This window comes from Melanaphis sacchari, unplaced genomic scaffold (genome assembly GCF_002803265.2).
Source record: "Melanaphis sacchari strain LSU unplaced genomic scaffold, SCAv2.0 Contig77_pilon_pilon, whole genome shotgun sequence".
NCBI classification, from domain to species: Eukaryota; Metazoa; Arthropoda; class Insecta; order Hemiptera; family Aphididae; genus Melanaphis; species Melanaphis sacchari.
This window is the reverse complement of record NW_020271547.1, coordinates 1,251,448-1,265,246: the sequence shown is the minus strand read 5'-3', so window position 1 is coordinate 1,265,246 and position 13,799 is coordinate 1,251,448. Positions and strand designations below refer to the sequence as shown.

At 23.8% G+C, this 13,799-nt stretch overlaps 2 protein-coding genes across 2 annotated transcripts; one reads left to right on the top strand and one right to left on the bottom strand.

The window, feature by feature from the left end:
• Window positions 1-3,230: 3,230 nt before the first annotated feature.
• Window positions 3,231-4,369, bottom strand: LOC112601291 (cytochrome c-like). The gene is made up of 4 exons (XM_025348821.1): window positions 4,255-4,369; window positions 4,031-4,087; window positions 3,829-3,970; window positions 3,231-3,426 (listed from the first exon to the last, which is right to left on the bottom strand). Exons 2-4 carry the CDS (start codon window positions 4,055-4,057, stop codon window positions 3,281-3,283), a joined length of 315 nt encoding a protein of 104 aa, XP_025204606.1. The 5' UTR covers window positions 4,058-4,087; window positions 4,255-4,369; the 3' UTR covers window positions 3,231-3,280.
• A 329-nt stretch (window positions 4,370-4,698) lies between these two features.
• On the top strand, window positions 4,699-13,154 carry LOC112601290 (succinate dehydrogenase [ubiquinone] flavoprotein subunit, mitochondrial). Its single transcript, XM_025348820.1, has 12 exons — window positions 4,699-4,894; window positions 5,988-6,065; window positions 6,389-6,606; window positions 7,275-7,375; window positions 7,575-7,861; window positions 8,101-8,408; window positions 9,051-9,246; window positions 10,643-10,840; window positions 10,914-11,105; window positions 12,521-12,664; window positions 12,724-12,837; window positions 12,915-13,154. The coding sequence occupies exons 1-12, from the start codon at window positions 4,838-4,840 to the stop codon at window positions 12,999-13,001; spliced, it is 1,980 nt and encodes a 659-aa protein (XP_025204605.1). The 5' UTR covers window positions 4,699-4,837; the 3' UTR covers window positions 13,002-13,154.
• Window positions 13,155-13,799: the final 645 nt, after the last annotated feature.

Sequence of the window (13,799 nt, the reverse complement as noted above, 5' to 3'; positions counted from 1 at the left end):
TTATTTGTTTATATAAATAATGTATATTATATATTAATATTATAAATATTAATATATAATATTAATATTATAATATTATGTATTAATATTGTAAATATTAATTATTATTAATTAATTTATTAATATAATTATATTTTTTTCGATCATTTTTTCTTATTGAGTCATTTTTTTTTGATCATTTATTAGTTTTTATTAGGTCATTTTTTTAGGTTTTTTAGGTCATTAAAATCCTAGCCCTAGTAATAATATACCCTTATGCAAATATTTTAAGACTTAAATACATAGATTTTTTAAAGATTTTATGTCTATACTTAAATGAGAATTTTTATGAATGAATATTATACTGTGTAATGTGTGTACTTGGATTAGACTACCAAAGGAAGAATATGTTGATAAAAGTGGACCAAGATATGTTAGTTGCTACAGCTAGCATGGACGTCATGCTTTTGAAACAGTTGTAACACTAACAATATCATAGGAAATCTTGTAATTTTTTGTTAATTTATCCTAAATGGTAAACTTATGAATAAATACTAGGTATACCACAATATAATTTTTTTCAATAAAAACTATTTTACGTAATTGCCAAAATTTAAATTATTTTGATTAACAAAAATATGGATATTATATAGAATAATTATAAAAATATTTATTTTTATTATTAAGGGGTTGGTGAGAATTGTTATTGGTCCTCTAAGTTTACTTATTTTTGATCTTATGGAGAAAAGATGACTGTTGATTAAATTTCTGATCTAGAACAAATTTTAAATATTACTTCATTGCATAGTTTTTCTTCATTTAAAACATAGTGTTGCAGCTTCTAAAGAATTTATCAAAAAAAAAATAATAGTTTTTCCAAGTTTTTAATAGTTTTAATGGGCTTTTATAAGATAATTCATTAATAAAAAAAACCTCTTGGCTAAGAGGAGTAAGATAAACAAAGTTGTTCGTAGTGTGATGTTTGAGTGGGGTCATACCCAATCCACCCACTTTATTTGACCAGTGTTTGTAATGAGTATATAGACTATATTTTTAAAAGCGTACATAAGTCATAAATATATATATGTAATAATTATAATATGAATATTGCTCCCTTACTGGTGAAAATTCTGCGATTGCCTTGGCTTTAAAAATTAGAGGCAATTTAGACATTTGGTAAATCAAGATGTTTTACGATGCATAATAAATTATTACATTTCTTTAAAATAATGACTTGGCATTTCTTTATCTCTAACTTGTAGTTATAATAGAATCATTTGTCACAATTATAGGTAAATAATAAGTACACACTACACATCATTATCTTCATAATGGTCAGAAAAAATTCTTTTGTTATAATAAAGTATTCTAACCCTTAATCTATTCACTTCATTTTTGTATAAGTAGTAAGTATTATAGTGTAAGAGTACTAACTATTGTCTATTGACTATTAGTGTCCATTGCGTATTATGTCTATAACTTGGCAAAATTAATAACGTTATCTTCTTGATTAATAGATAGGTACTTCATTTAATACCAACATGATTTCACCCCGGTTATATTTTATCCTTAAGTTTACTAAGGAATAACAAAAATATATAATCTTTTACAGTCTTTGTCTTACTACGTTTCTTTCTAATCGATACGAAATTTCATCATAAACTTTATAGTTTATACTCATTACTCTTTTTATTTGGTGTCCAAAAAAATTAAGGTTTTGGTTTAAATTTTAAATATTTTAATTAAAATAGCTGATCAGTGATAAATTGTTTCTCATACCATTCTACCAAATGTAGAATTTTGAAACTTTAACCACGTTGTTTGAAAAAAAGATACGGTATTTAAGTAATGTTTTATGTTATATATTAATTTTGTTCATAATAATCTTATTGTTTAGCCATTGAGAATACAATAATTAAAATATAAACTGTGTACTTTAACGTGCTCTGTCTTTCTAAGATCTTTACATAATTATTTGAGGTGTCAAACTTTCTTAACCACCACTAACTACTATACAACATAACGAACACACTATACAAAATATTTGCTTAAAACTTACATATATGTTCATAATACTAAAATACTAATATAATATGCTATTTTACATTACCATGAAACTTTGTTAATGTAGATTATGTAGAATCTGTTAAAATGGTACTGTTAGTACCGTTCAGTAATGCCCAAAATAATTGTACCCATGTGTATCGAGCAATGGTGTTTTTACTTGGAGTCTCCCTAGAGTGCTGAACAGATTAATATATAGGTAATTTTGATATCCTATGACCTGTATAATGTATTCACAAATTACAATATTACCAAATAATTAATAATTTTTTTCTTTTTAAAACAATGAGAATACTCCTTGTGCAACCTATAAAACTCAATCATGGAGATATCTATTATACTTAACCCAATATTGAAAATAAGGGTGTTTGAACCAGATGATATTAATAATAATTCTGATATTTGATACTTTACATTGTATTAGGTTATTGCTATTTAATTATTATAGTATTGTACTATCTATGATCCATTTTTTATTATTTGATACAAGGTTCAATGAATTATAGAACTAAGCTTAATAATCACAAAACCAAAATAATGTTAAAATGAATGATAATACAAGTTTAATAATATATGAGTACTTTGAAAATTATATTAAGTCATCAAACACTTAAATATCAATAAATGCAAGTACTTTATGTTATACTAATAATATGAAAGTATTAATTTTAGTACTTTATTTTTTCACTTAATAGTCATTAGTATTAAACCATGATAGCTCAACAATTATAAAGCTTTCAATACTTTATACACAAAAATAAATTAAGTTTAACTTGATTTTATGTCAACTTTTACATTGAAATGAAGGTGCCAATAATTTGACCTAGTTCTTAAAATAATGTTGAAATATAGATCATACTTAATGCCAGATTCTATTTTAAATACCATTATCAAATATTACTCAATTTAATTAATATTATTTGTCAATGAATAGTAGTACTTTAAGGCCAATGCCATTTTTTATCTACTAGTATTTTCAATTAGTTGTAAAGTTTTATCAGTATAATTTAAACCTTGACCTTCAACATAAATTTTACAAGGCATAATTCTAAAACATTTAATATTTCACTATAACACTGTACAACAAATAAATTTAAACAAAAAATGGCTTAATTTATAAAAGTGTACGTGTACAATACATAACTAGGTATAATCAATGGGAAAAATTGATAAAAAAAATAACAACGTGGTTTTACTCATAATTTAATCTATTATAGTATTGTCACAAATACTGACATTACGCGGTAGCTTTTTTCAAATAAGCAATGACGTTGTTTCTTTCTTCTACTTTTTTAATACCAGCAAACACCATTTTAGTGCCAGGTATGTATTTCTTAGGATTTTCTAAGTACTCAAATAATGTTGTTTCGTTCCATGTGATACCCATAATCAAAACAAATATAAAAATAAATTAATCAAGATTATAACAAGGTTTATCGAAACCTAACTGTAATTATAAGAATTCGAAAAACAAGTTCAATTGAGTTTCAAATGATTGATTTATTAAAGTGACTTTGAGTTTTCATTTAATTTCTTGATAAAAATTCAATTTTAGATGGGAAGTAGGAGTGGCATTTCATGAAATGAACTGTACCGTTCAACTGGATTTTTAGATGATTATAAATTATTTATTAGTAATACCTAATATAAAATTTAAAAACAATATAATAAAAATGATGAAAGTTGAAAGCTTTTATTATTTAAAAAACCAAATCAAGTTTTTACAAGTAATTATTACATAAAAATAATATATTAAATATAGGTTTAAAAAAAATATATAATTACCCTTTTGTTTATTGGCATCAGTATAAGAATAACCTGCAGCTTGGCCGGTTTTACGACCAAATAAACCATGTAAGTTAGGTCCGACTTTGTGTTTTCCGCCCGCTTCAACAGTGTGGCATTGAGAGCATTTGGTTTGGAATACCTTGAAATTACATTAATATTTAATCTAGTCATACATTTTAATAAGTAATAAAATATTTACTTTTGCTCCTTTTTCTACGTCACCCATTTTTTAAAATTATTTAAAAATTTGATAAATCTGCAAAAATTCAAAAACGTGACTTAGAAATAAACCTCAAAAAAAAAAAAAATAAAAAAATATAATAATAAAAAAATGATGAGATTAAAAACAAATTTTTTTGTAAAAATTTGTAAAAAAATCTCGTTAAACTTGAAATTATTCATAAAATTAGAAAGAGTACTTACAAAATGAGCGGAAATGCAGGAACGCACGACCTGTCAATACAAAACTGTATGTGAAAAGAACGAAAATTATTGTATTATATTGGTTAAGGAATAGGAACTGACCCAGTCGTAGTGTCCTACGATTGCCGATCGCCCTGATTGCAAATAATGTTGTAAGCCAATTGGGCGGGGACGCAGGAAGGTCATGCTTTTTATCATCCATGAATGTAGAATTGATTAGTTTGTAAATTGTTTTTTCCAAGACATAAACCAAGGTTTCTCACCAAATACCACTAAACCAACCAATCTGTTTATCAATTACTTACATGTAAGTGTATATATATACTTAAAATTAATTATCTACCATGAACTATTAGCAGATAACACTGTTAACTTAACAGCAATATTTATTGTTGAATAGTAAATCTACTATTCTTAATTTTTATATTTCAGCTGATTAGAAAATTAGTTAAATTATAAGACATATAAGTACCCTTATTACACTCTATATTTCTCGTATTTGTAATACTAACTTGTTCAATATTTCATAATTAATTCATTACATATTATTGAGAAATTAAAATACTACTAACATTTTATAAAAATGATTGGCTTAATAAAAATTGTTAATCCAATAACACGAAGTACTTATTCAAAAATTGTAAGTATTTCTTCTAAATTTAAATTGGGAAATTAGTTAGGTCATTGTTAATTACCATGAATTCATGATTGAAAACTAATGTAAAAAAAGTTTGCTTGGCTCAGACTCATATTAAATTTTTATAAATGAATAAATAGCTTAATTTTAATATTTTAACGATACATTCTTAAATATTTATATTTGTAATAGTCTATTCAGCGATTCTCTTTAGAATCATTAAATTAAATTCTAATATTATCTCATCACATTTGTGAATAGTTTTTTAATTTCTTAAACCTAAATTATCTTAATATTTAAAATAATTTATTAAAAGCTAAAGTGTTATAGAAATATTTGTTGTCTTATTGATTTCTTATAATTACATGATTCTCATAAACAAAAGATACATTTTTAATTAATACTATTAATAAAATACGCATATTTTATAAAAAAAAAGCAAGATGAATTAATATGAATTGAAGAATTTCTAACAATTTTGAACCTTATGATTTAATGAACAAAATTAATTCTAAAAGGTTCTTCTAAAAGTTCTATCTTTATTCATGTACTGATATTTATAATTCTTTATTATATAATTAAAAAGTTATGTCTAATTTAATTATTTTATAATATATACCTTATATCCTTATATCTATAATTTAATTCAAATGGTTTTTAAATTTTTAAAAAGAAATAATTTTTGTATATTTCTTATACATTTCCATTAAATTGCTGTCTTAAAACTAAATAGCTTTTATTACTTATTATTTTCTACTCTAAAGTTTAGTTGTTAATTTATTACTATTATAGTAGTATTGCATAATATGTTGCAATAATTCAGTAAATATTAATTTTTCGAACTAATAAAATAATTAAATGTATTAAGGAAATACAAATCATTTATTTAATTTTTTGAAATAATACTTATCTTTCAATTATATGTTTATACATATATTACATGTGTATTAACATTATTTATTGTTGAAAATTTATAAATATCTATATAAGAAGAAATTAATATATCATTAAAAATTGTTTTTATCAATGATATAACATTATATTTATACTTAAATAGCAAAAGTTAACCAAATTTATGTGTATATTAATTTTTTAGAATAATTGGAGCCGTCCATTAAATTGCACAAGAAACTTACATCAATCCCAATACTATTCATCAAAACAGAATACAGCAGTAAGCATATTTTTCCAAAACAATCTTCTAATTTGATAATTTTAATTAATAAAAACATTAAAAAAAGAAAATTATTTGAAAATTTGTTCAAAATTGAACAAAATAAACTACTTAAATTTATTTTTATTTGAAATTATTACAACAAACATAGTTTATTTATATTTAATATTAAATAATTATAACAAACTTACTTCTTCATACATTATTTAAATAATTTATGTGTATAGTTATTGCTAAATATTATTTTCCTTTATCAATAATTGATTATAATATAATAATTATAAAAATATAATTTTTTTTAATTAATTGAAAATAATTTCTAGGGAACTAATGCATACTCAGTAATTGATCATGAATATGATGCCGTCGTGGTTGGTGCTGGAGGAGCTGGTCTCCGTGCTGCTTTTGGCTTAGTACAAGAAGGATTTAAAACAGCAGTTATTACTAAACTTTTTCCTACAAGATCTCATACAGTAGCTGCTCAAGGGGGAATTAATGCTGCTTTAGGAAATATGGAAGAAGATGATTGGCGATGGCATATGTATGTATATCATATTTTTTTATATAAAATATTTGAAGTAATGTAAATTATTTATTATTTATTACAGAGATTCTTAAAATTTATAAACAAACCCCTGATAAAAATTTTTTAGAAATTGCAGACCTTGCTTAGTAATTTCTTTTGAATACCTGTTTTTTTTACTAAGTATTTTGTGTCATGTATTCATGTCAGAAACACCAATAGAGGCAATAAAGCCCCCCTGAACCACAGACATTATTATTGTGGACCCCCAAGGGACCTTAAACCATAGTTTAAGAATCACTAATTTATTTTATTTAAGAATAAAATATAACCATAATTTATTTTATTGTTGTTTAAATTAATTTTAGCCTTATTCTTGTTTGAAAAAATTTGTTAAATTTGTATGCTAACATTTTTTATAGAATATATTGTTTTGGAATGAAATATAAAAATCAAAAGTGGATAGTTGTTGCACTGACAAATATAAAGGTGTAAAAACAGATAGTTTTTAATTAATAGCATATATTAATGAGAAAAAGTATATGAAAATGCAATATATGGAATACATGAATGAATATTTTAATCACTAAGCGATTAATAACTAAGATATTTATACATAATATGATCCTAAATAATTTTATAATTGAAATATTATATTTATAAAATTAATTTTATTTATATTTCAGGTTTGATACTGTTAAAGGTTCAGATTGGTTAGGAGATCAGGATGCTATACATTATTTAACTAGAGAGGCGCCTGCAGCTGTCATTGAGTTAGAAAATTATGGTAAAGCTATTTGAAGTTTGATATTAAATAAAATAATTAATTATTTTTTAAATTTAAAAGAAAAATAATGATACATTATTAAATTACTGTTAGTTATTATTTATAGAATTTTTTTTTTTATTACTAAATAATTAACTATTGTCTAGTTTTTTTTTAAAATTATAACTATAATAATTTACAAAATTTAAAAATTGTATAGGTATGCCTTTTAGTCGTACTGATGAAGGAAAAATATATCAACGTGCATTTGGTGGCCAGAGCTTACAATTTGGAAAAGGTGGTCAAGCTCATCGTACTTGTTGTGTAGCTGACAGAACGGGTCATTCCCTCTTACATACTTTATATGGATATTCATTAAAATTTAATTGCAATTACTTCGTAGAATATTTTGCTTTGGATTTAATTATGGATAAAGGACAATGCGTTGGAGTTATTGCCTTGTGTTTGGAAGATGGTTCTATTCATCGCTTTAGAGCTAAGAATACAGTTAGTATTTGTTTTTATTCTCTTAATGATATTTTATACTTTATTCATATTAGAAATGACCAGTTTTTGTCAGTGATGCATAAATTACACACATGACTGCTTCTCTTACCTAATCAATTATTGATAATATAAACATAAAACAATACCACTCCTATATGGAGAAGTTGCCCACCTTAGTCTCTTTCAAATAGAAATGGAGTATACTTTTCTAATTTAATTATACATTTTATTTTTAATAGGTTTTAGCTACTGGTGGTTATGCTAGAGCCTACTTTTCATGTACAGCTGCCCATACTTGTACAGGTGATGGTCAAGCTTTAGCATCAAGAGCTGGCATTCCAATGCAAGATATGGAATTTGTACAATTCCACCCTACTGGTATCTATGGTGCTGGCTGTTTAATGACAGAAGGTTGTCGTGGTGAAGGAGGATATTTAATAAATGGTTTAGGTGAAAGATTTATGGAAAAATATGCACCTAATGCGAAAGAACTTGCATCCAGAGATGTTGTATCTAGGTCAATGACTATTGAAATCATGGAAGGAAGGTAGATATTTTCATTTTTAATATATTATATGTAGAACAAAAAATTGAATAGGTAAAAATACATCTAAATAATGAAATAAAAACAAGGAACACCTTCAGATATTTATAAAATATAATTTAAAAGTATGTGTTCATAGTGTTCTATGCTTAAAAATAACAATCAAAAGTAGTTTATAGTATTATTAGTATTTTTTACTTGCATAAAATAAGTGATTGTGACAACATCTTAAATAATAAAAGCCAAATGTCTAAAGAAATTATCTTAAACAAAAAAAAAAAAAATTAGCTAGTGATCAATAGTTATTAATTGTGATAGCTAGATTCCTAAAAAAACTATAAATAAGAAAAATAAACTTGAATGATAATATTTGAAGAAAATATGCATTTTAAAATTTTAAATATCCAAAAACTACTAAGAGACTAATGTAAAAAAAAATTGACAAAATTTAATCTCTTCTAAAAAAAATAAAATTAATATAATAATACAATTAATTCAAAATCCTAGAATTCAGAAATATGTATTGTATTATTTGATCATTTGTTGAGAGGAAACCTAGAATAATAATTTAATTTTCAATATTATTTAAATTGAGAATAAAAGGCTAAATCTAACTGTTAACTAATCAATAAAATATTGTTTTAGAGGATGTGGTCCTGAAAAAGATCATGTTTATCTTCAACTGTATCATTTACCAGCTGAACAACTTCATGCTAGATTACCAGGTATTTCAGAAACCGCCATGATATTTGCTGGAGTTGATGTTACTAAAGAGCCTATACCTGTATTGCCAACAGTCCATTATAACATGGGTGGAATACCAACAAACTACAGAGGACAGGTTAATAAATAAACCCTAAAAAATTTAAAATAGTATTGTTAGCATTAATGTTAGGGTAAATTGATCTGTTTTTAAACTTCAAAGTTAACTTATTATTTAGGGCCTTAGTTGGTTATTACTTTTAGACACAATATGATTGCGCGCGGTCCTTATTGATGATACCTTTTTAGGTGTTCAATTGTGCATGCTATATTATTTTTACTTTTAAGCAACATTGCCAAATATAATATAGGTTCATGGTACGATACTATAGTAGATTATTTATTACTTATTACTTCCGATACCAGACTAACTTCCCATCACTAAATTACAATTGGTTATATTATCATACTTTTATAATGGTCAGAATTATTGTCTTTATTCTAAATTCCCGTACATGTACAAATATACCTATACTATAATAATTGTGCATGATATGACCATGCTAATACAAGTCTTAAAAAATAAGTTTTATTTCCTATAATATATTACTTATTTTTAGAACTACAGACGGGGTTGAAAGTTTCCATAGTACATGTAACACATAGTTTAATAATGCTCAACTACCGATATTTGTTGTTAAAACTACCCTTATATAATAATAAACTTAGGCAGAAACATTTACCAAATTATCAATCATATCTGAACGAATAATTAAATCAAAATCGAAGGAAAAATTACAGAAAATTTAATTTATCTGTAAGCTACACAAAGGTTATGTAAAAAATAAATCACCACAATATGTACTAAAATATTTGTGTCTATATTTAAAAATTAAAAAAAAAATTATGATTAAATACTTAATTTTTGTTTAATACAAAATTTGGAAACGTCACACCCAATTTCACAAGCAATCATATGCATTTGATTAGTTAAAATCATGTTCATTGTTATTCTGGCATTGCATGCAATTATATACTCAAAAAGGTAAAACGCGTGCAATTGTGCTCTGTCGTATTTTTTTAAAATTATAACTATGTAAGATACTACAATTTTAAAATATCTATAACTTGTTTTAAAATTAAAATATTAATAAGACTTTGTGCAGTGCCATAGAAAATATGAATAACAATATTTCTTACCTTAAAGTTTATTAACAAGTCAATTCACTTTAATATTAAAATTAACAAAACAAAATTGGATCTCCTGAAAGCACATTTGGTATGTTATTGTATGTAGAGCAGACAGAGAAAACCAATAATGCACTGATTACTGATATCTTGGTATAATTATTTATTTTAAATTATTAATATTCAATAAGGTTATCAAAACATTTTGAGTTCCAATACTAAAATAGCTACAGTGAATCCTTTAACTATATGTTAATGGGAATAATTTAGTCATTTTTATTTAAAGTAGTTATTTAAATTTTTGATTATGTTTCATCAAGTTATTTATTTTTAATTATTTTATATAGGTAATCAATCCTGAAAATGGAGAAGATAAAGTAGTACCTGGATTGTATGCTTGTGGAGAAGCTGCATGTACATCTGTTCACGGAGCTAATCGTCTTGGGGCTAATTCATTACTTGAGTTAGTGGTATTTGGACGTTCATGTGCTTTAGATATTGCTAAATATAACAAACCTGGAGATAAAATTCCACAAATTAGTGATGTAAACTTTTAATAATATTTAATCTTAGATGTATTATTTAAACAATTAAAAAATTAACACATTTGTACTATAGAATGCTGGTGAAGAATCCATTACGAACATTGATAAATTACGTTTTAAAAATGGAACAATACCTACAGCAGACTTACGTTTAGATATGCAAAAAACTATGCAACTATATGCAGCTGTTTTTAGAACTGGTTCTACTCTTAATGAAGGTCGTGACAAAATGCAATCCATATATTCAAAGCTTAAGGATATTAAGGTATGATTAATTGATTAATTATTCGTCCATAAAATTTTACTTTAAAATTTAAATAAATTTAATAATATTAATTTATCCTAATCAGATAAATGTTTATTATAATCAGTGGCACATAGAGAAATTTTAAGAGTAAACGCGGGTAACTAAAATATTATCCCCCCCCCCTCTCTTTTAATATGTAAAAAAAATATTCTCTTTGCTCTCAACAATATTTTTATTCTAATAGGTGTCTACAAATATTAATTCTAATTTACATATTAAGCTTTCATCTAATATCACATCCAGTTATTTACACCTATATTTTCAAAAAGAGGCCACAATGTTACATTATTTGGTGAACACTGAATTTCATGAATCACCACTGATTTGATTAACATTATTATTGTTCTTTTTTAATATACTGCAGTAGTGAGGAAGCTACTTTACTATTGTGATATAGTTTTCTACACAAAAAAAAAAAAACTATACTTATTTGTCATGATCTCATGATTATTATTTATAATATTATATAAATGGATTTATCTAATTTGAAAGATACTTAAAATAAAAATACAATTATTTAAATTTTTTATAAATCTTTACATATTCAAAAATAAGACAGAGTAGTTTTTTTGATAGTTAATAATTTTTCAGTTAATAATTTAAATTAATATTTAACTGTTAAGACTTTTTAAAAGAGTAGAATTAATAAATTATTATATTAACCATAATATAAAACTAAAAATAGTTAATTACTATATTATATTCATATATTTACAATTTCAAATTTTTTTAATTAATCAAATTTAATATAAAATGATCTATTAATTCAATGTTAACAACATTTTTGTTATATAATTTCACTAACTAAAATAAAATTGCATATAATAAGTGAAAGAAAATTTATTTTCAAATTATTTTATAAAAGTAGAGAAAAAATTTTAAATTTTTTGCTTACTGTATGGTTAGTTTAAAACATAGATAACAATATATTGTTTATATACTATAATTTTTATTAAGATTTAACCATCACACAATTTATAAATAAATATTATGTATTTATGCTATAGTCAAAGTGATGATTGTGAAAGGATATAATTGGATGGGAAATATTCTCAGTGCTCAAAATTAATTAACTATGTAGGTAATTTATGTAAAAAAACTTATTTTGTACTAGAATTTCTAAGATTGGTTGTCAAATATGATAAAAATATAGCTTTGTAAACTTAGGGACATAATTTTAATGAAAAATCTATGGGTACTAGAATCTATAATTTTATGATTATAGATCACACAATCATCAACCACATTTCCTGAACAATACTGTAATTTTTCAAATTAACATTTTAAACCGTATTTTCCAAAATAAATAGATAAGTCTATCAATTAAATTTTTATATTATTATCGTAATAAAAAATTTATGTTTATTATATAGATAAATGATCGATCAATGGTTTGGAATTCAGATTTAGTAGAATCACTAGAATTACAAAACTTAATGATTACTGCACAGCAAACAATTGTATCTGCTGCTGAACGTAAAGAGTCCAGAGGAGCACATGCACGAGATGATTTCAAAGTATGATATTATTATCATTATTATATTTCCTTAATTTTAAATTAATTTTTTTTTCTTAGGATCGTGTTGATGAATTTGATTACAAAAAACCGTTGGAAGGACAAACCGAAGTACCTATTGAAAAACACTGGAGGAAGCATACACTTGCACACATCAATCCAGACTCTGGAGAGGTTTGTAAAATTAATTAATTTTTTTTTTTAATTGTGTTTATTTAATTATTATTATTTATTTAATTTTTTTTTTTTAGATAAAATTAACTTATAGACCTGTGATTGATCATACTCTGGATGATAAAGAAGTAAAATCAGTACCACCTATGATTAGATCTTATTAAGATTCATCCATCACTAATCAACTACTGCTCGTAACTCTAGTCTGCCCACTCAATCAAATCTCATAACAACACAAATCTTATTTGCATTTAAAAATATGTATGATAAAAAATTTTTAAATAAGGTATATCAGTAAATATTACCATACTGGTATTTTTTAATACAAGTTATTTTACGAGCAAAATTCAAAGAAAGTATTAATAGTAAAATTAATATTAGTAAAAATAAATTACATAAATCTTTGTTATTATTTTATTTTGTTCATTACCTGTAAATAATTATTTCATCCTGTGTCTAACGATATTGGTAATATATATATTTCAATAATTAAAAACGTTGTAATTTGTTGCTGATATCTATCTTTCACTTTGATTTATTTTAAACTATTAACTGAATAATACATTAAATTTTATAAACTAGATTGGTATAGTATGTCATTAATATAATTCATTTTTAAATAAATTTAAAAACATATGTTCTTATAAATGAATGAATTATAATATGTCCTTATATAAGTTAATAGTTTATAACTTATATAAGTGTTACTAGTTACATAACATTATTCAATTATTTTTTTATGGTAAAAAACTCAATTATGAAATAAAAAAATGAGAATTTTATTTATCAATTATTGTTATGATTATTCTGATACTTTTGTGAAATATGTATAATTAATATTAATTATTATAGATCTATGCTTTTGTAGATTATGATAAAATAAATTGATAACTGAACAATAATAATTATTATATATTAATATTTATTATAATATTAGTAGGTATTTTACTCTTAGATATTAT